At 34.7% G+C, this 24734-nt stretch overlaps 1 protein-coding gene across 4 annotated transcripts in view; it reads right to left on the bottom strand.

Annotated features, from left to right (window-relative positions):
- Positions 1 to 24734, bottom strand: part of FSTL5 (follistatin like 5) — a 676350-nt gene that overhangs the window by 102196 nt on the left and 549420 nt on the right. For all 4 annotated transcript variants that reach the window (XM_067737033.1, XM_067737032.1, XM_067737031.1 and 1 more), the window contains exon 10: positions 21901 to 22035. In XM_067737033.1, the coding sequence (XP_067593134.1) occupies positions 21901 to 22035 (135 nt within the window). The remainder of the gene's footprint in view (positions 1 to 21900; positions 22036 to 24734) is intronic.

Genomic DNA, 24734 nt, shown 5'->3' with positions numbered 1-24734 from the left:
AAAGTTATAGACCTCCAGTATTCAATACTTATCCACAACTTAACTGAAATGTAAATTTCTTTTTGAAGATAACATATATCTTATAATGAAAATGTCGTTCAATGGAACAGATGTGTACACATCCAGAACTTTTATTAATGCTCTTTTCATAAATTGCTTTATTTTGTAAATTAGGGACTTGCAATTATATTCAAATGATGGATGCCATATTAAGTATGCTGTCTCTATGAGAAAACACATGTGGAGGGTGAATATTACATAAGCAAAAGCAATTACTTAGTTAACTACAGAGCAGCATCCTATAACACTGAACAGCTATTTTCCTTGGCTACTCATGTGTAAATTGCTTGGCCTTTCAACTAAGTAAGTTTTTTGCTCATCCTTGTCTTTGTCTGAAAGTGTAAGGTTGGAACCAGTGCAAAACATTTTTTGATAAGCTACATTTATGTAAGTGTAACATTTTAGCTAGATGTCTTATTGACTGTTTCTCCATTTGAACTTAAAAAATTGACTTAACTTCAGAAGGCAAATGAAAAAGGGCAATGGCAAAAGAAAATATAGATAAAAATTTAATGTATCTGAAAAAATGTGTGGTTTGTGTCATGGTAGTTGAAATTTCTTTGAATGTACATATGGAGAAGGAAATGAGACATTAAAACATACTATTTTGGGGATGGAAACTATATAAGATATGCCAGATACACTGCCTGCCATATGCCAAATTCAAAGCCACTTTTAAGTGAAACTGTCACTCTTTTAGCACTGACTGAAGACGATTCTCCCAGGACTACAGATTCCCAACCTAGTGTCTAGAATTATCTGATTAGGCTATAGTGCCAAGCTTACATTAAAGCATACAACCTGAAACTAGAGACGACTCCATGGTTTTAAATTCTATGAAGTGATGACACAGGATAATAATATTCTTTTGGGGGTGTAATTTGAATCAAGAAATCATGTTAGAAAGCCAAGAGTACAGAGAACTGGAATTGTAAGAATGCATAGCAAAAGGCACCATGACATAGAATTAGGGCTGTGATAATTTGTGATCATGCAGATCAGGATTCAATTAGATGTGAACAGGAGGAAGACCTATGCAACACATGGGAGAAGCAAGTCTCAGCTGTTGTCTATGTAAAGTTGGTTTCTAGGTTCTGAATGCAGATACATCTCTGACTGCTTCACATTGCCTGTTCAACATTCACATCCATTTTTAAATAACCTATACTTAACCAAAGAGAGAGAGCCTACTCCTGGTGACAAAGTGAGTCAGACTGAAACCAAGACAATGTAAGAATTATTCCCATGTCAAGAGGTAGAACTGTCATTATACACAGGTGATGTGATAATATATATATAGAAAAACCTAAAGACTCCACACAAAATACTAGAACTGATAAATGAATTCAACAAGGTAGCAGGATACAAGACTAACATACAGAAATCGGTTTCATTTCTTTACACTAACAATGAAATATCAGAAAGAGAATGTAAACAAACAATCCCTTTTACAATCCCATCAAAATAAAATAAAATAATTAGGAATGAACCTCACCAAGGAGGTGAAAGACTTATATGCTGAGAACTATAAAAACAGATAAAGGGAATTGAAGATGATTTAAAGAAATGGAAAGATATCCAGTGCTCTTAGCGGAAGAATTAATATTGTTAAAATGGCTATATTACCCAAAGCAATCTACAGATTTAATGCAATACCTATTTAAAAAAACCTATGACATATTTCACAGGACTAGAGCAAATACTCCTAAAATGTATATGCAACACTAAAAGACCCAGAATTGCCAAAGCAATCGTGAGCAAAAAGAACAAAACTGGAGGCATAACCCTCCTAGACTTCAGACAATACTACAAAGCTACAGTAATCAAAACAGCATGGTACTGGCACAAAAACATACAGATGAATGGAAGAGAATAAAGAGCCCAGAAGTAAACTTATACACCTATGGACGATTAATCTTCGACAAAGGAGGCAAAAATCTACAATGGAGAAAAGACAGTGTCTTCAGCAAGTGGTGATGGGAAAGGTGGACAGCCAAATGTAAATCACTGAGGTTAGAACACACCTTCACACCATACATGAAAATAAACTCAAAATGGCTTCGAGATAAATATAAGACAAGACATCATAAAACTCCTAACAGAAAATATAGGCAAATCATTCCCCAACATAAATCATAACAATGTTTTCTTAGGTCCATCCCGCAAAGCAATAGAAATAAAAGCAAAAATAAACAAATGGACCTAATCAAACTTATAAGCTTTGCACAGCAAAGGAAACCACAAAACAAAAAGACAACCTATGGACTGGGAGAAAATATTTGCAAATGATGCAACCATCAAGGGCTTAATGTGCAAACTATACAAACAGCTCCTACAACTCAATAACAAAAAAACAAACAAGCCAATCAAAAAATGGACAGAAGACCTAAATAGATATGTCTTCAAAGAAGACATATAGATGGCCAATAGGCACATTGAAAGATATTCATCAACACTAAGTATTAGAGAAATGCAAATCAAAGCAACAATGAGGTACCACCTCACACCAGTCAGAATAGCTATCTTTTAAAAATCTACAAATAATAAATGCTGGAGAGGGTCTGGAGAAAAAGGAACCCTCTTACACTGTTGGTGGGTTTGTAAATTGTTGAAGCCACTATGGAAAACAGTATGGAGGTTCCTCAAAAAACTAAAAATAGAGTTGCCATATGATACAGCCATCCCACTACTGTGCATATACCCAGACAAAACTATAATTTGAAAAGATACATGCATCCCTATGTTCATAACAGCACTATTTACAATAGCCAAGACATGGAAACAATTATATATATATATAACTGAGTCACTTTGCTGTACAGAAGACATTCAACACAAGATTGTAAATCAACTATACTTCAATACTTTTTTTAAAAGAATTATTCCCATGTCAAAGAGTTAAGCTATTGCATGAAACAAATGAAAATGGTACCCATCTTTCCTTCCAATGCCAAACCAAGTAAGCATATTGTCTGCAGTGGTTATAACATGATGAGTAAGAAAGTATCTCGAACTCAGCGGCTTAAAACAACAAAAAGCATTTATGTCTTTATGGAGGTTTTTTGGCCAGAGGGGGTGCTCTGGTTTGGGCTTTCTCATGAGGCTTCTGTCATCTGCAGGCTTGACTTGGGCTGGAAGATCCACTTCCATGCAGGTTCACTTGAATGGCTGGGAATTTGGTGCCAGCTGTTGGCAGGAGGTTTCAGTTTACTTCTGGCACTCACCCCAAGGCTGCTTAAGTGTCCCCCTATGCTGGCAGTTGGCTTTCTCCATAATAAGTGATCCAAGAGAGCAAGGCAGAGCCATAATGCCCTTCATGAACTGTCTTCAAAAGCCATACACCTTCCCCTGTACCCTACTTTATTTATGATAGACAGAGACCTGATCTGTTTCAATGTGGGAAGAGACTACAAGGGTGAGTAAAACAGAAGAGGAGGAACATTAGGACTATGCTGGACACCACTCAGTGTTAGTGTAACAGACTGCTTACTAAGCAAACATCAAGAAAACCTAACTTCCTCTTAGCCAGATTGCCAAGACCTAAGCTTCTCTTCATATAGAAATTCTAAGCCTACTACTGTCAGGAAGCGACTCGATTTTGAGAATTCTTCACACAAATGACTGGCTGTGGTTTTTACATGATAAACAATAAACAGTGACATTATTAAACAACTGTGGGTAATTAGTTGCAGATATGTAAGAGAACAACTTTGCCTTCTAATTCACTTATACACCCTGCTATTTTAGGTAGATGGCAAGCAAAGTTACTTCCTCATTTGCTTTGACTTCCTCATCTAGAAAATACACCACATGGTGAATTAGAGAATTTGAAAAATAAAATGATTATCACACATTTTAAGTAGTACATGGCACATAATGTTTTATATATATAAAGTACTTAGTTCTCCTAAGTAGAACTCAAGATCATCATACCTATAGAAATTAAATTAATAGAGAGGTAGCAAAAAAAAAAAAAAAAGTTGCATAAAAGTATATTCTAACCTATTATTAGGGCTACCAGAGGATTCTCTTTATTATCATTTGAGAGAACAAAATTATTAGAAAAATAGAAGACTACTTGGATGTTAATTAGCATATGTGCAAAGAAATAATTAAAGATGGTAGACTTTAAAGCTGTAGCAATGAATATCAGTTTTTATAAAAGGGTATTATTTCTAGCAATTTTTATCCCTCTCGTATTCTGAACTCCCCACTATTTAATATGTATTCAAATATACATATTTAATATATTTATATTACATACAATGTTAACATATGGATCTAATTATATTTAAACATGGTATAAAATAAAAGATATACATTCTCTGAAGGAAACTGGCTACATTAAAAAGTTATTTATCATTCAGATAAGTGAAGATTTTTAGATAAATATTTTGAGAGGGAAATTACACATTATAATCCACAAATGCATTAAATATCATGATATTTAAGGCATTCTGGTTAAATATATAGTTTATAATTCAGTTACATTTGCTTATCTCTAAAGACATTACAAAACAGATATAAAACAGGGCAATGAAAGTCAGCAGACACCTTAACAACATAATCACTGAAGTAGGCCATAACCTTAGCATTGGAAATTTCATCACAAGATTAGTCGTCACAAGATTTTAAAATATATTGGACTTTACGTTGCCTGAGAAAGTGTTCATGTAGAAGATGACATAATGTCTCATAAAACAAGCTGATTATAAGTTAACAGAGGTTAACTTCTTCTTGGAACAGATTTCTAAAGAAATTGCATGACACAGAACAGAAAATCAGGCAGTATGAAGATTTTATGAGCATTCAACGAGCTAAAAATGTTCAGTTGCTTAGAACAGTGCCTGGCATGTGCACACACACACAAACACAGTAGTGTATGTATACACACAACACATATGTTTATATACATAAGTGCACATGTACTTTTTTGAAAATGAATATGTATTTTTGCTAAACATACATATAAACATAACTTCAAAGAACTTTATATTATGACTCAAAAACGAAGCAACTTGCAGCAGTAATATGGCTTATATATCTTGTCTTGTCTTGCAGAGAAACAGTATAACATTTGAGTGTACACAGCGTGGAGGAACAGATATTTACATGCCCCTTCAGACATTCTTTCTCAGATATGAAAAGGCTTATTAGCAGGCCAATGGCAAGTTCCATAGTAAATTCAATTTGCTTTTTAAAATTGGTTCAAGTGTTTACATTGTGTTGATTAAAGTGAATTCCATATTGCTTCTGATTTGCTTTTACACAATAGCTCCAGGCTCGGCACTGTTAAACAATAATGTGAAACCTGACATTCTCAATCTGTTAAATCCCCATCCTATAGCAATAAGGTCACGTACTGTTGGATTAAAAGGATGGCTAACCCTAGAACTGAAATTTTCTTCTCCAAAGTACCTTAAATATGTCTTTGTTCTCATACAATTTTATGATAGAGAACCCAGATATGTGTTATATAGTAAGAATTTTGAGGGAAAAATGTTAATTGGAGAATTACAAACTAATAATGACATTCATAAAGGAATTTCAGCTTAGTCATGGAAGAACTTGTGATCTTAAATTACAAAATATCCTGATGGTCCCAAGATGCGTTAGCTGTACACAGCACATCCAACTTGTTCATTGAGCCATTTGTTGAATAGGATTAGGCCAATTCAACGTTAGCCTGATGTCTCTCTTACTATTTTTTCTGGGATAATTTTTCTTCTATCTGACATAATTCTGAAAGTAGTATTTACTCAAAAGACGTTAGTCTCTTTGTTTTGCTCACATTAGTGGAGAGCAAATGGCAGGTCCTGCTTAAAATGACATCATAAGCTGTTAGGTTCTCAACTTTTCAGGGCATTGTCACTTACTACTCTGTTTTCCTAAAATTCTTGATGTATCCTAGTTATTAGGATTTTTTAAAATATTTTTTTGATGTGGACCATTTTTTAAAGTCTTTATTGCATTTGTTACAATACCGCTTCTGTTTTATGTTTGGTTTTTTGGCTGTGAGGCCTGTGGGATCTTAGCTCCCCAACCAGGGATCAAACCCTCACCACCTGCACTGGAAGATGAAGTCTTAACCACTGGACCACCAGGGAGGTCCCTAGTTATTATAATTTACCTACATGTTTTAAAAACATATTATTTAGATGAAGTCAGACTCATGGTGTTTTAATTTGCAAATGATATGACCAATTAGGGATTAATATACAACATATAAAAATAGTTCATACAACTCAACATCAAAACAAACAAACAAAAAACAAAAAGCAACCACATTAAAAAATGGGCAGAAGAATTGAATAGATAATTTTCCAAAGAAGACATGCAGGTGGCCAACAGGCACATGAAAAGATGCTCAACGTCTCTAGTCATTAGGGAAATGCAAATCAAAACCACAATGAGATATTAACTCACACTTGTCAGAAAGGCTATCATGAAAAGGAACAAAAATAACAAATGTTGGCGAGGGTGTGGAGAAAAGGGAACCCTTGTGCACTGTTGGTGGGAATGTAAATTGGTGCAGCCACTCTGGAAAACTGTACAGAGATTTCTCAAAACACTAAAAATAGAACTACAAAACAACCCAGCAATTCCACTCCCAGGTATATATCCAAAAAAAACCAAAAAGGAATTCGAAAAGATACATGCACCCCAATGTGCACAGCACCATTATTTACAGTTGCCAAGATATGGAAGCAACCTAAGTGTCCATCAACAGCTGACTGGATGTGGTGTACATATATAATGGAATAGTACTCAGCCATAAAGAGAATGAAATTTTGCCATTTTAAGCAACACTGATGGACTTGGAAGGCATTATGCTAAGTGAAATAAGTGAGACAGACAAATACTGCATGATGTCACTTATATGTGGAATCTAAAAAATACAACAAACTAGTGAATATAACCAAAAAGAAGCAGACTCACAGATACAGAGAACAAACTAGTGGTTACCAGTGGGGAGAGGCAACATAGGGGTGGGGAAGTGAGAGGCACAAACCATTGGGTGTAGGATAGGCTCAAGGGTGTACTATACGTCATAGGGGATATAATCAATATTTTGTAATAACTGTAAATGGAAAGTAACCTTAAAAATTTTTAATTTTTTAAATTTGAAAGTAAAAAAAAAAAGACAATAGTGTATTTAAAAAGGGATGACAATATAGTGAAACCAGAAAAATGTCTGAAGTCATCCACAGTTTTTTGTTTGTTCATTTTTGTTTTTTCTTTGCTTCTTACGTTGTCCCATTAAAACTCCTGGTCATAATGCTACCTGATTTTATTTATTTATTTATTTATTTTGCGGTACGCGGGCCTTTCACTGTTGTGGCCTCTCCTGTTGCGGAGCACAGGCTCCGCGGCCATGGCTCACGGGACCAGTGGCTCCGCGGCATGGGGGATCTTCCCAGACCGGGGCACGAACCTGCGTCCCCTGCATTGGCAGGCGGACTCTCATCCACTGCACCACCAGGGAAGCCCTGCTACCTAATTTTAAATCTCTAATCTTTCAGGAGCCTTCTCTGTGAGACACTGTCATCCCTGGTTTTAAATGCCTGAAGATGAGATTGAGAAACAAAATTCTTCCTCATCACGTTAGAAGGGAAAATTAAAACATAAAGAAGTGACGTCAGTGTCTAAAACCAGGTAAAGAAACCACCACTACACATTAAGATTAGAAATCTGGAGTTACTGCCCATATTACTTTAACATGTATTGTCTTCTTAATTTGAAACCTTATTGCTACTCCTGGGAGCTGCTACTTCAAACTGTTACACTGGAGAAACAATGGTGGAAAATCATAAAAGGAATAAACTATCTTTTTAATTGGGGCATAGTTGCTTTACAACCTGTAACTAACACAATACTGTAAATCAACTACGCTTCAATTACAAAAAAATTTAAAAAAGGAATAAACTATTCTGTTCTCCTCTAATTCTTTCCTCTCTCCCCTCCTTTCCCATCCCCACTCCAACACAAAACAGATTCTGTATTAGTAAGAGAGAACAATGCCAGCTGCCCTTCTTCCTTCCATTGTCAGAACTGAAAAAAGATCAGAACAAACAACAGTGAAACTCCAGCAGCTGTAGTGACTGCAACAGAGTAAAAGAGAATGGGGTCAAAGATGCTCAGAGAGAAGTGACAGGAAGAGAAATAAACTAGGCCAAGTAGCAGTAGTGTAGCCAGCTGTGCTGTGGGAAGAGTGAACGCTGGCACTGAAACATGAGAGCATTTTCAGTTGAAGCCGTCTGATACCGCAGGGACTCCACACGTGTAACCTTTAATTATTGCTCACTCTTGAAAATAAGAGGCAGTCAGGCATGACTTCCAGAATGTGATATAAAAACGGTTTCCCTATATATATGTATTAGCATACGGTATTTGTTTTTCTCTTTCTGACTTACTTCACTCTGTATGACAGACTCTGGGTCCATCCACCTCACTACAAATAACAGACACAGGAAGGGGGAAGGGTAAGCTGGGACGAAGTTGAGAGAGTGGCATGGACATATATACACTACCAAACGTAAAACAGATAGCTAGTGGGAAGCAGCCGCATAGCACAGGGAGATCAGCTCAGTGCTTTGTGACCACCTAGAGGGGTGGGATAGGGAGGGTGGGAGGGAGACCCAAGAGGGAGGAGATATGGGAACATATGTATATGTATAGCTGACTCACTTTGTTATAAAGCAGCAACTAGCACACCATTGTAAAGCAATTATACTCCAATGAAGATGTTTAAAAAAAAAAAAAAAGGTTTCCCTCCTATATATGTATATGTATTTTTTACTAACATTCCGTATGAAACTTACCTTTCCCACACTCTACAAGAAAGAACATCAAAGGAAAATGATCAGATTTGAATAAAACTCTGAAATGTTTGTTCCAAGGGCATTTTTTCCAACTTGAGCATACAATTTTTCATGTGACTAGGAGATTCAAGAAGGGAGTTTAGCTTCACAGGAGTAACAGACTATGTAAGATACAAGAGTAAACGAATCGCCAGTTGCGACACATGCTCATAAAGGCATAAGCAATTCCTCAGTAAATCTGAGCCTCAAAACAGTTTGCTGTTAAAAACAAATATCAGATATTTCATCTGTAACACTTTCTTGAATAGTCCTATTCCTAGCATTTTTCACTTTTACCCATTTTTACCATTTACATAATTTTTATCCATTGTTCAACATATTTAAGAAAAATTTAAAGCTAAAATTATTGAAGCAGAATAACAGTATCTGAGTAATACTGAGCCCTTATTATGTGCTAGACATGGTGCCAAGTATCTTAGAATACTGGAGCCATTAAAATTTTATTTCTACCAATATCTCTAATTGAGTTAATTTCTCTAATAATTTAAAAAAAGCAATTAGCTGTACAGTGGAAACTAACACAACATTGTAAAGCAACTACACTCCAATAAAAATTAATTTAAAAAAAGCAAAATAAAGCAAGCATGTGCTAAAAGTGAGTCTAATCAAATAGTTTGGAGTAGAATAATAATGTTCTAAAAACAAATTAATGAGCAGAGTATCCACTTATTTATGTATCAAACAAAATGTTTTCAGATGAGTTTCTGTAGCCAGAATTGTGTCCTGGCCAACATTGTACCCATTGGTATGAAGTAAACATTGCTCAGGGGCCACAAAAGCATAAAGTCGGCAGTAGATTATCTCTTATCTATTATTAAAATAGAATCTTTTCAGTGTTAACTTTGCTCTAATTTAATGGATACAAATTAATAGGCACAAGCAGCCTAAGGCATAATTTTAGTCCTTGACTATTTTAATATGATTATTTATTAAAAATAATATTTTATGAACGTTTTCTTCTTAGACGCTCAAACAGGCTGATAAATCAAGTAACACTATCTTTTGGGAAATGCCATTATGCAAAATAATTTTCAAAAGATGAGTAGAGGAAGACAGTCCAACTCATACTGAATGCTCACATGGGTTGTATCCAGCAGCACAAAACGTATTCTGTCTTGAGATTAAAATAGTCAACATAAAAGACTGTTGGTCTTACATACCATGTTGGCAATTTGAATTTGGTTAATCCTGCTCAGGTAAAAAAAAAAAATTACTCAAATGTCTACTATATATTAAAAATGAGATGCGCAACAAAAAGTGCTTACTGTGATATTTATCTAAACACTAGATAATGACTATGTAGAAAAGAATTTTTACCTTTGCAGAAATATAGCATGTAAATGACTCTTCACTTGACTTTTTCTATTCACAAAGTTCAACACCTCCCTTAATCTGGTTCTACCCAATAATTTATTCTCACCATGTATTGCAAATTCCCAGCAAATCTTTTTATGAGTATATTACATAAAGTTAATAAAACACACCATGTGGGTTCATGACTCTTCCCTGAGTTGATATACTTTTAAGTCTCCAGCTGTAGAGGTATCACTACAGCCACCAAATATTAGCTCAAATGTCATTACCTCAATAAAGATTATGCAATGCAACTCAGTTGGAATTTGATGATTCTGAGGTTGCAATCCTATCCCACTTGGCTTGTATGTCTGTTACAATTATGTTATTCTACCATGTATTACAGCTGTCCTTTACTTCTAACTGCACTAAACTATAGCCTTTCTGAAAGTACAGAGTTGTCTTATTCAGTGCTAGCCATATGCTAGCAGCATGTTTGTTTGCGTTTTTGTTCTTTCCTCAGTGAATATTTCATAGGTGAAAACACAAATGAACAAACCTTCGCCTTACAATGAAAACTCTTAACTTTATAAATTTTATAAATATCCCTTTTCTAATAGACATTGAAAACAAATAAGTTTGGATTAATCTTGAAATAGTATTCGCGCACTTGGGAATGTAACAACTTCACACATTTAAATTACATAAATCAAATTACAGCCATTGTAAAAAATATTTAAATTAAGTTAGTTCGGTTACCATGGAAATACGGAAGTAATTAAAAGACAAATAAAAATGAAACTAAATTATAGCAAAATATTAAGTACGTGGCAGGTTCTTCTTAAATAACTTCTGAATGCATGGCAATTCAATATTTCTCTAATATGTGTGATTGCTGGGTTCCAAGGCATATGCAAATCCGAACAGAAAATGTTAAAGTGCTTTCCAAAGGGAGGTGAAACTGACACTACCTCTAGCAGTGGACACTGAGTCCTATTTTTCCAAATCACATCAAGTCTTGGTGGTTTGCAGCTTTTTACTTTTTGGTGTCTGGGAGACGTAAAAACGGCACTTCTCTGTGATTATAAAGTGCGTTTCCTTGAAAACTAATGAGGATTAACATCTTTTCATAATATATATTGGCACTTCATCTTTCCTTCTGTCTGAAAAGTCTTTTTAAAACTACTGCCTAGTTTTCTTTGGTTTGTTTCATCTATAACTATCTATCTATCTATTGATTAATCTATGATACTAAGTTCTTATTAGTTTTTTAGGTAGGCAATATCTTGAGGGAAAATTCTTATGATTAGAACTTCTTAATTTTAATCTAATCATACATTTTTTCTGATGTTTATTCTGCCTTTGAAACATACCCCTAAAATTATATTCTAATATTGATATTAGTATAATCATAATTAAGACAATATTGGATGTGATATATATGTATTATGTATGTATATAGTCTTTACTTGAATATCATTACGATAATTCCATTAGAAAATAACACTCCTTTTTTTCTTTACTGTATGGTATAATCTTAGTCTTCTGAATCCAAACTATATCTAGGAACACATTTTGACTTTCTATAAGCATATGTTTCAGACAAAAACAAATATTATATTCACTAATAATTTATTTTCTCTTCAAATTGTACTATTAGAATGTTTCCAAAAGTTTTATTATTATTTATACCAGAGTTTAGTATTTATAAAGGTATGCATTAGACAGACAGTAGATCAATTTAGGGGAAAGATACTGTATTTAAATTGGCACACAATTTTACTGCATGAGTTAGAAAAGTGACTTTTAAGAAATGTCATATTTAATAACATTTCAAATGTAAAGTAATATTTTGCATGTAACACAAATATGGAAATGAACACAAAGTTGGAAAATAAAGCAAATAAGGAAGATAAACAGTAATCAAACTGTCTGACTCACTCTTTCTGGCATATTCGTACAACAATTAGTTCTTATCAGAACCCAGATATCTGGGCAAACAGAGGATAATAGGCACACAGATGTATAATCTGGGCTCTTTGTACACAGTTGATAAAAATGTATGGCATCAATTAGATTTCACAAAATGTTAAGAAGGCACCTCCCTTCAGCCCCTCACGTGGGAGCCTGGGAATTTGAAGAGCACATTTGTTTTATTAACTCTTCACACATTGACACCATTTTCTGACAGAATTCCTATATCAGAGAACTCTAAGAAAATCATTGAGTGATAATTTTCACCTCTTGAACCTAAGTACAGGTTTCCCCACTATCCGAAAGTAGAAGGTTCCTGTGAAACCTTTCACAAACCAAAATGCTATAAAGTGAAGAAGCAATTACCTTAGGACACGTCTTGCTAAGGGAGGCACAAAATAAATGGAGGTAAAGCACAGATGCTCACAGACACCGTTCACAGCTATGAGGGATTGATGCTGAGATGCTGAGATGATGCTGAGTGTGGTTCCAGGGAAGGAGCTTGGCTGTGCCAGCCTTCCAGCTCAGATGCTCCCAACCTCTACAGGGCTGCTGCTAAGCGGGCTGGACGTGATTTTAGCTCTTCACCTTTCTTACTAGAAAGGAAGATCCTCTTAGGATTTCTTTTGGTTAGCGAAAGCCGATACTAACGTATTTGTAGGTCTTTCGTAAAAGATAGTGGCATAAATAGAATTTATGAAAATCGGGGGCTACCTGTCACAGCTATTTTGCAAAGGACTCACCAAGTGCAGTACCTCTGGAATTATGGATTATCAAAGTGAATCCTAACGTTTTCTCCTGAACACCACCAACAAAATATTAGTATATAGGTTTTCTAAAAGTTTCATAGAGACCTCATACTCAGCACTGTCACTGTATATAAGCTTATTTAGTCTGCAAGCCTGCAGAAATATAAATAAAATATCATCATTACTTGCCTATTTCTATCATAAAATAAATTAGGCAAATTGACATGGTATAATATGAGATGAGATACAGGAATATTCCACTGAAGGTATACAAGGTCCTGTAGACAAAATGGAGGAAATAAATCAAAATAAGGAAGCTTAGAGTCATATTTTGTTTTGTAGGCAAGGGATCCCTGATTATTGATGATTGTTGTAAACTTGTCAATCTGATGACATTCAGATCACGTAGCATCTTGTTAAATGAGAGACAGGCCTCCACTATTGGGCAAAAATGGCAATGCGTTAGAAACAGGTCTATTTAATGACACTGAAAAGCATGCTATTTTGAAAATATAACCTTCAGATATGGAAACCACAAAGCAGATCATTTCACCATGGTCTGGGTCAACAGATGAAAAGATTTATGAACAAGTTACTTCACAGGATGCGACAATGTCATTGGCCAAATTGAGAGCCTGAATATGAGAATTTAAGATAAGTAATGAAAGCTCACAAAATAATAAATGCTTATCAAGCATGATTAACCTCAACTTGAGTCTGATTATTCTATGTGTGTTTTATTTCACAATAAGCTTACTAATATGTAAATGTCATGACAATTATTAACCAAATAGTTTTTTTGGTTTTTCAAAAGAAATATGCATTGTTCACTCTGCTTTAAAGTGTTTTTAGTATAGTACTTCTATTAAATAATAGTCAGTGAATGTTAAACAAAAATTAACAATAATTTTCATTTATTGATTTATTTCATTTTTCTCAAATATCTGTTTTTATTTGGTTCTTTTGGATTCCAGCACTTAGCTCGTAACTATCAGCATTAAAATATCACCCTGGCTATGATGTCCACACCATATCTTTAACTATAGATTTTCCAAATTCCTATTTATTCTACCTAACTCATATTGGTTGAGTATAAAAATGATTATTAATTGATAACTGGTGCATTTGGGTCCATCTATACCTGATAGACTATACTATTCTTTGTTTATACTAACTTCCTAGCCTCTGTAGACATTGATAAGATCCTACGTAAATGATCTCATTAAACCTATACAATTGCTATTTCGGAGTAAGTATTTTCTCTACTCCTTAAAAATAGAAAGTAAATGAAGACTAGAAAGGTTAATTAACTTGTTCATATTACCAGAATATGTTCTATTTCCAAAGTTTGTGATATCATATTTAAACTGCCTTTAAATGTAAAAATACCATATTTTAAGACCCTTTCCTCTACTTCTAAAATAGGCAAATACTTCTTAAACATTCATATATCTTTTGAAATATTTAGGTACAAGTGGCTACATTTCACCATATTTCTAAATCCGTGTATTGTGAATTATACTTGTCATATTTTTATAATACTTATTAACTTATATGAACATTATATATTTATATAGTTTGTTCATTCTTGTAATCTTGTTGTAGAGTCTAACCCATTTAAAATACCCATTTAAAGAATCATAATGAATTTTTGTTCATAACAGTCAACCAATATTAATTTATTGAAGTTAATTCTAAACTAAGGAATGTAGCAATAGCTGAATATTTCCAATGTAATACTGCCTGTGACAATGAAAAAAAGAAAAAATATATATAGACTAGTCTAACATATTCGAATATTATATTCCAATATTTCTGAGAAGCTAGATTAAACGTATCCTTTACTAAAATCCCAGCAAGGTGTCATAAAACCTGTGCCCAGGGCTTAATGCGCATAGAGGCTTAAAAGCTTTCCAGAGAAGCCTACATTCACTCTGTTTTTAATTTACCATAATTCTGAAGATAAATTGTTATCATCTGGGAATTGCCTCCCATTGGAAATGGAAGTGTATTAAGTGCTTATGCTATGTGTAAGATGTTTCCAAATAAACAATGTTGTACCTCTACCTAAAATCCCCTCACATTATTTCAAGTCGTCTTCTACTCCCTGTTACAAGCACCAGTCTACGGCCCATTTCTACTGCTCTTTGCATTTAAATCCTCCCTGTATACCATTCTGTCCAATCTTAGTTATCAAACCCTAAGCCTAATATAGCAGGAGATTATATTATTTTGCAGCATTTTCTTGTAGTTCAATTCGTCACATGAGAAAAATTCCAGTAGGGTTTGCCAACAAGCCTGTAACTCAAGGTTTTCCATTTCAAAGATTCAGGTACAAGAAAAAATCAGCTCCCTGGCCTGTGATGCTTTGCATAAATTTTTCTCTCAACAGCATCATATTGCTGGGAAATATAGTATAAGAAAAAAATGTGGTTGATGCCACTATCAGAACTCAATTATACAGAAAATAGCTGGATGATGACTCTGAAGCTGTAGCCAAACAAAATCCGTGTTGTGTCATTTGACCCAAAAGTTGTAAATCTTTCCCCTTTTTTATTGCTGTCTACATGGGATTCAATACTTCTCTGCATCCTTCAAAAAGAAAACAGAAGAAAATCACCTTACAAAATAATTTTTTAGTATAATAGGAATATAAATTGACCAACATAAAGAGGAAATAAAGTGTAGCTTTTGCTTTGACTCTGGCAAAAGTGGACCGTGTCAAAATATATATTTTTTATTTAAAATATCTTAATAGCTACATTAAAAGAAAAATTATATTCTTATCAGCAGAGTCAATTTTTTAGTATGAAGATATATAATATTTTATGTTTGGATATATAATACTATAGATGTCAATATACACTCACATCTCCATCTCCATCTATCTCTATACCTATATCTCTGTATATGTATCATTCATTTTGGAAACTCTGATTTCTAACAATTACTAGATTTTCCAGTCTTATTAAAAATGATTTTTGTCAATGTTTCTAGCAAGAAGTAATTATTTTCAGAAAATTAGCAAGAATCAGCATAATGTCTAGCATTATGGTGGGTGCTTTACAGTTATCTATACAGAAAACCCTTAGTGAGCTAGTATTTATACTGTATTACAGATAAGGACATTAAAGCTCAGAGATGCTAACTAGTAGCTCCAAATCACAGGACTATTATGTGGTGGAGGAATTATTCTAACTGATGTCTTACTCCAAAGCTCATGCTCTTCTATTAGACCAATCTGCTTTTTAAATATACAGTTGACACTTGAACAACATGCGTTTGAATTGTGCGGGTCCACTTATACAGGGATTGTTTTCAGTAAATACATACTACAATACTACACGACCCGCCGTTGGTTTAATCCGTGGATCTGGAACCACAGACACATAGGACAGACTGTAAAGTTCTACTCAGATTATTGACTGCAAGGGCGGTTGGCACTCGTAAACACTGCATTGTTCAAGGGTCAACTGTATGTGGTATCCTAACACAACTAAAAGGACAAAAGACCTCTGAAATTATTTTGGGTAAGTCAGTAATTTTTAATGTGTGTAAATAAGAAGAGTGAAGTCATCATTGATGGGTCCGTGACTGTTTTCTCTGTTTTTTTGAGAATATCTGTCAACATACAAATGTGACTTGCATAATTAATATTATTAGTCTTTTTTCCATGGAATTACTAGAAGAGAAACCAGCGCAATTCTTACGTTAGGACTTAGAAAAGGCTATAGTTTTCCCTGATGTGCTCGCCACCTGATTTTGGTATTGTTATACAGAATTCTGACAATTTATTGAGTACTAGGAAACATCCCAAGGAAACTGCCTTCAACTAGACAGTCTCACATTTTCAGTTCATTCTCTTTTATCACTACTAATATTCTACTCAATTAGTTTACTTATTTAGCTTTATTCTGGTTTTAATTATGTGTGTTAGTTTCTAAAAATGGCTATTTTCACATTAACAACTATATATATATATATGTTCTTAATAATGGTGTCGCAAATTTGTGGAAAACAAATTTAACAAAAATTAAATTAGTTTAGGGAATTCCCTGGCAGTCCAGTGGTTAGGACTCGGCGCTTTCACTGCAGGGGCCCAGGTTCGATCCCTGTGTGGGGAACTAAGATCCCCCAAGCTGCACGACGTGCCAAAAAAAAAAAAAGGTTAAAGTTGTTTATTTAAATGAGAGTTAAATTTGTTATTGCAAAGAAACTGTATTTGCATGCCTACAAAATAATAGAATATAAACATGAATTAGTGATGCTTGAGACTTCTGGGTTACAACTAAAATCCATTTGTTTTTTTTGTTTTTTTTTTTTGCCAAAAGCAATGTCATGAAGTTTTCCCTTATGTTTTCTTATAAGAGGTTTACATTTTCAGGTTTATACCTAAGTCTTTAACTATTTCGAGTTGATTCTTGTATATGGTAAAAGATAGGATGTTCAGTTTCATTCTTCTATGTGTGGACACTCAGCTTCCCGGCACCATTTTTTGAAAAGACTATCCTTTGGCAAACATGTATTCTGGAGCCCCTGTCACAGATTAGTTGACTGCATATGTGTGGATTTATTTCTGAGCTCTCTTTTCTGTCCCATTAGTCTACATGCCTGTCTTTATGCCAATATCATACTGTTTTAATGACTATAGTTTTTTAATATATTTTGAAATCAGGAAGTGTGATTCCTCCAGCTTTGCTCTTCTTTTCCAAGATTTTTGCAGTTATTCTGGACCTTTTCTTGTTTCATATGAATTTTAGGAATTGTTTCTATTTCTGTAAAATGCCACTGAGATTTTGATGGAAATAGAATTGAATCAGAGACCCCTTTGGTTAGTATTGACATTTTAAGAGTATTCATTCTTCCAATCTATGAGCACAGAATATCTCTCCATTTATTTGTGTTTTGTTCAATTTCTTTAATCAATTCCTTATAGTTTTCAGTGTACACGTCTTTCACCTCTTTGGTCAAATTTATTCCTAGGTATTTTATTCTTTTTGATGCATTTGTAAGTGGAATTTCTTTCTTAACTGCCTCTCAGATATACATTGTTAATGTATAGAAACACAACTGATTTTCATATGTTGATTTTGTACCCTGAAATTTTGCTGAATATGTGTATTAGTTCTAACAGGTTTTTTTTGTGTCATCTTTAGGGTTCTCTCTATATGAGATCATGTCATCTGCAGAGACAATTTTGCTTCTTTGGATTTGGATGCCTTTTATTTCTTACGCTTGCCTAATTGTTACGGCTAGGACTTCCAATATTATGTCAAATAGAAGTATGAGTGTGTATCCTTGTCTTGTTCCTGATCTTAGGCGGAAAGTTTTTTTCAGCTTTTAACCATTGAGTATGGTGTTAGCTGTGGGCTTAAAAATATATGGCCTTAATTATGTTGGCGTAAATTCTTTCCACACCTAGGTTGTTGAGAATTTTTATTGTAAAGGGGTGTTGTCAAAGTATTTTTATCATGAAAAGGTGTTTCAAATGTTTTATTTGCATCTACTGGATGGTCAGGTGATTTTTATCCTATAGTCTGTCAATGTGCAAGTCACATGTACTGATCTCCTTATGTTGAACCATCCCTGAATCCCAGGGATAAATCCCATTTGATCATGGTGTATGTTCTTTTTAATGTGCCACTGGATTCAGTTCATTAATATCTTGTTGAGAAATTTTGTACCTATGTTCATCAGGGATACTGACCTATAATTTTCTCAAAAGCACAAGTAGCAAAAGCAAAAATAGCCGTTAGAATGTATCAAATTTAAAAGCTTCTGCACAGCAAAAGAAACAATCAGCAGAGTGAAAATAAACTACCTATGGAATGGGAGAAAATATGTTCATCCTTTATATCTGATAAGCATTTAATTTTCAAAAAAAAAGCAACTCCAATAACTCAATAGCAAAAAATAACCCAACTTAAAAATGGCAAAGGAGTTGAACAGACATTTCCCCAAAGCCATACAAATGGCCAATGGACATATGAAAATTTTTTCTGTATCACTAATCATCAGGGATACAAATCAAAACCACAATGAGATATTATCTTCATACCGGTTAGAAGAGCTATTATCAAAATAACAAAAGATAAAAGTATTGGCAAGGATATGGAGAAACTGGAACTTTTGCACATTGTCTGTGGGCATGTAAAATGGTGTAGCCACTATGGAAAACATTATGGAGGCTAAAAATAGAACTACCATATACTATAGCAATCCCATCTGTGGGTGTATTTCCAAAAGAATTGGAACCAGGATCAAAGAGATAGCTGCACTCACATGTTAATTGTAGCATTACTCACAACAGCCAAGATATGGACACAACCCAAATATCTATTAACAAATCAACGGAAAAAGAAAATTTTGTATATTCATACAATATAATATTATTCAGTCTTACAAAGAAGGAACAACATGGATGGACCTGGAAGATGTTATGCTCATTGAAACAAGCGAGTCAGAGAAGGAGAAATATTGTGTAATTATACTTATATGAGGTATCTAAAAGAGTCAAAATCATAAAAGTAGAAAATACAAGGTGATTGTCAGGGGAAGGGGAGAAGGGAGACATGAAGAGTTGTTCAATGGTTATAAAGTTGTAGTTATATAAGATAAACAAATTTTAGAGCTCTGCTGTGCAACTTAGTCCTGTAGTTAACAATACAATATTGTACACTTAAAACTTTAAGAGGGTTAAGCCGGTATCCTTGTGTTAAGAGGGTAGGCCTTATGTTAAGTACCTTTTCGAAATTCATTAATTAATTACAAAACTAAAATCTGTTAATTTTCACTCTTTATCCTTCAAAATGTCACATGATTTGAATGCATAACTAATACCTATACATATTTCACTTCCAGAGTTAGAAAACAAAAGCCTCCAAATCTTTCATTTGTATTGTTTATTGTAAGACGGCTTTGAAAGTTCTATTAACTATAGATGTAGTAAGGCCTGCAATGTTATGTCTTATAAAATTAATATTTCTGATTTTAACAGCATATTGCTAACAAAATCCCTTTCGGACTTCCCTGGTGGCTCAGTGGTTAAGAATCTGCCGGCCAGTGCAGGGGACACGGGTTCAAGCCCTGGTCTGGGAAGATCCCACATGCCACGGAGCAACTAAGCCCATGCGCCACAACTACTGAACCTGTGCTCTAGAGCCCGCGAGCCACAACTACTGAGCCTGCGGGCCTAGCGCCCATGCTCCACAACAAGGGAAGCCACCGCAAGGAGAAGCCCTCGCACCGCAACGAAGAGTAGCCCGCGCTCGCTGCAACTAGAGAAAGCCCACGCACTGCAACTAAGACCCAACACAGACATAAATAAATAAATAAATATTTAAAATGCATTATTTTGACCTGTCAGAGTTTAAGGTGATAAGTAAAATAAACTGAAAACATGATTTCATAAACAGCTTATGATTAAACTAACGCATTTATATGACAAAATTATATGAAATCTTCCAGTAAAGTGTTTCTCAGATATACATGCTGGTAGATAGTGATCCACTGATTAAAGAAGCTATAGCTAGGTGTTTCAATTCTGTAATAGAGAAATATGTTGAAAACTACATGACCAATATTAAATAAAAATTAAAATACAGAGTTGAAAGCAAAATCTGTCTCACCAGCACCATCATAAAGGACAAGGAAAACTAAAGTTTTCAATTACTTGTCACCCAAAATTAATTTTTAACAGGAAATGAATTGCAAATTGGGGTAAAGAAACTATGGTGGTCCTTATCTAGTCATTAAATCCAGTTTTCTTTTCTCTTTTTTCACCTTAAGAATTTTATATTTAAGTATTTGCTTATAATGATGGTTGTCCTAGCCAGATGAAATATAGATACAGATATACCAGTAGTCAGGGCCTGGGTAAGACCCAACTTCCTCATTGGATCCACTCATATCTACATGCACTCACCAACTGAAAGAGGAATAAGAAGATTCCTGGGACAATGTTTTAACCTCGTCCAAAAACTGGGCTCAGAGAATTGCATATGTAAATGGTCCTCAAAATATAAGGATCCCTGCAAAAACTTAGACTGATAGGCGGTACAGACAGGTGCAAGACTCTGGGACAAGGAAAATAGCCATTCCAAGTACATCCAGACCCAATCCCAAAACAGCCATCTGTGGCACATGTGCACCAGGGGAAGAAAATGTCTGAGTGTTTGCCTATAGAGAGCTCACTTGATAAATGCTACAAGAGTACTTTGAGTTCTAAACAATTCAGCTGTAACCAAAATTCCATCTTTAGCATCCCAGGCCACCATATCCCTTTCACTAAGTACTAATTTTTAAAAAGGACAGTACATTTTTGTTAAAACTTCATGAAACAACGAGAAGACAGGTACAGCAATGACAAAGGATTTCTAGCTATAAAAGGAGAATAGCCCATCGGGTGGTGTTGGTGCCGGGGCAGCAGGTGTCTCAAGGTGGCTTACTTCTCTGACTGCTGCAAAGAAGGGCTGATGTACAGCCACTGGGCCAGGACTACAATGCAACTTCAAAAAAAGAATGATTGATGTATTAAAACTACAGAATGCTCCTTGGCTATACTGTAGGACCTTGAATTCCAACTCAGTTGGGAGAAGGAGTTTGCAAAGGATTTAATTTCCTATATGAGCAAATGGGAGGACAGGACCCAACATATCTTATGTACACTTGCCAAAGAAACAAAATCCTTTTAGTTGTCATACTGAAAGTTTCACAATCTTGTATTTAATCCTTAAATCTCCTTTTAATATTTCAAGAATTCCAGCCTTCCTATACATGAAAACTGCTTTTGTTTGCTTGTTTTTTCTTTTTATGCATTGCTCTTTTCACAGCGTTTTCTGATGTCTTTGTTTTTGAAAAAACTTACTTGTAAAGTTGAGTATGATATGTGTGTGTGTGTGTGTGTGTGTGTGTGTGTGTGTGTGTGTGTATTCAATACTTACGGGTCTTTCTAGCAGAATCTTCCACAAAAAGAGAAGAAATGTCTTCATCCACTCCTGCTTCATTTTTCGCGATACAAGTGTATGCCCCTGTATCTTCATATCGCACATTGCTAATATGAACCTCGCTGCCATTTGCTGAAAACAGAAGGCAAATGCAACCTGTAAACTACAATTTCAGTTTTGGTATAGTGACTTCTGATTACACAGTCAAACAGTTCTCTTAGCTTATCCTAATTAAACTGTTTCGCTTCATAGTTCCATGCTTTGGAGACATGCCAAATTATTCCAAATGCATCAAGTGTTTCATAAATTGTGCTGTCACTCTGTTACAGAAATCCCAATACTCTGTATCAAATGCACACACACCATATTTTATATTCATTTCCTACCTTGCATAAGAAGTGTTACATATTGAAAACTATGATTCCATTTCTATATTTATTTTTAATATTCATAATCCACGTTGTCCTCAGCTTTTACAACAGTTTTAATTAATACCAATATGGTTCATTTACAGGAGAATACATGTGAAAAGACATGTCATAAAGGAATTAAGTGAGCTACATCATGCAAGTATAATACAATGCCATTTAGCAAGCATATTCTTGAGTCTGAATTATATATCTGGAATTATTAGGTATAGGGGACAGAAAAAAAACACATGATTTTTTTGGTAAGATTTGCAGTCGTTTGCAAGAAATATACCTAAAGTAAGCAGTATTATAATATGTAAATTGATATAGTCAGTGTATAACCAAAGGGTTAAGGGAATGATTAATCCAATTTTTAAATTTTGGTAAAATAATATTTGCAGCTAATCTCTGAATGAGTTGCATTCCCCAAAGTGGAAACCAGGGTATAATTAACCATTTACTATATGTTGGCAATATAGGAGGTGCTTTTACATATATTATTCCTTAACTGTCCCAGATAATAGCTAATTATCAAATGAGGAATCTGAGACTCAATGATCTTCTGCAGGTCACTCCCCTCAAAGGTAAGAGCTGGACTTCTGTTCTATCAGACCCTAAGGTTCAGTGTTTTAGTGCTCATTTGTTTAGGTTTGCATCTTTTCTCTTACTTTCTTTTCTTTCTTTCTGTATGTCTCTGTGTGCATGTTTGTGGTGTGTTCCATGTTATCCAATCACAAGGACACCAAGAACTATGCGCAGTAGAAAGGGGCATGACTCTGTGACAGAGAGGAGACTAAATAATCAGAGCCGCTGTTTGGGGGAGGAAGGTAGAAAACCAAGGGGAAAAGCGCTTAAATGTCATCCCTAGGAGGATATGGAGAGGCAGTGAGTGTTTGGGGAAGGCTTGTCACTGAAATCACTGGAACCTCTTTCTTCATTTACAGATATCACTGCACTCCTCCACTCCCCCCATCCTTTGTTGAGAATCACAGTTGGCAGGTTTTTATTGGCAGGGCCGCTGGAAAAGGCCAGTTGGCTTTGTGGGCTACACAATTTCTGTGCCAACTTCTCACCTCTGCCATAGCAGCATGACAGCAGCCACAGACACTATTTTTTTAAATGAATGTGGCTGTTCTAAAAACAAGCAAAACAATTGCTTTATTTACAAAAATAGGCAGCTTTCCAGATTTGGTCTGTGGTCCTTCATTTGCAGACCCCTGCTCTAAAAGATGAGAAGAAAACAATGTATTTAAGCCCAGACCAGCTTCTTGTTTTATGTGAAACATGGCCCTCTCCAAAGACCACATATTTAAGGTAAATTCTCTAGAACTTTTTTGAAACTTCAATTTATTCCCTCTTCAAATTCTCTCTTCTCAATATTCTTATATGTTCTTCTAAACTATGTGTCCCACTATCTTTCCCTCCTTTCCTACATAATCTAGCATATCTAGATGTTTTCTACTCTATGACCAGAACTACCAATTTCCGGGTCCATTTATCATCCTGACACATCTGCTTTCAGAACTAGAAAACATTCCCTGCACTTAAATTTTTGATTAAAGTACTAGACTATTACATAAGCAAATTTACAAATTTTCAAATTCACGATCTCCAATTTTCAAGTAACAGGATGTTACCTGACCTTTAAAGTTAGTTGCATTTCATACCCTACTCCACTTTTATTTCAGATCTTTAGTCTTTGTTTGATGTTTCCTGGCATAATAATAACTTCTCACTCTAAGCAAGTTGTCTTGTTCTTTATATCATGAAATACATATAGAAGTGATTAAAAAGTAAACCCAAATCATTTCACAACATATGTGTAAAATATCATTGCCTTGTATACCTTAAGCTTACACAATTTTATATGCCAACTGAATTTCAATAAAAGCTGGAAAAGAAAGAAATTAATCCCCAAACCTCCTGTTTCCATTTACATCTTCATTTTTATTTAATTCTCAAAGGAAGTTTTCTGTTTCTTTCCAAGGCCAACCTCCCCTCCTTTTTTGTTTTGTATTTGTCCCTCCTTCCCCTGTTACATTATTCATACATCTTTCTCTTTACCAATATCCTTTTAAACCAACAAATTGTCCAAGAAGTAAGAAATATCTTCATCAGTCCTAAACCTTCCCACCAGCAGCTACTACTGTTACTTTTTACTCTTTCAAAATTTGGAAAGAGGTTTTTATACTTCTTCCCTCCTTTTCATTTCTAAGCCCACTGAGGACTGATTTTCTAAATGTCACAAGGACAAACTAATCACTAACCCATGAATATATTTTAATGATCTTCCTTGACCTTTCTATGCCCCCAGCACTGTTGAACTTGTTCCCATCTCTGGCTTTCTTTTCTTTCATTCTGTAATCACCTTGTTCTCCTGCCTCTTTGCTAATTATTAGTCCCTTCGGATATTTATCTTGA

The sequence above is a fragment of the Pseudorca crassidens genome, chromosome 4 (assembly GCF_039906515.1).
Source record: "Pseudorca crassidens isolate mPseCra1 chromosome 4, mPseCra1.hap1, whole genome shotgun sequence".
NCBI classification, from domain to species: Eukaryota; Metazoa; Chordata; class Mammalia; order Artiodactyla; family Delphinidae; genus Pseudorca; species Pseudorca crassidens.
The sequence above is the reverse complement of the archived record's forward strand: the minus strand, read 5'-3'. Positions and strand labels throughout refer to the sequence as shown.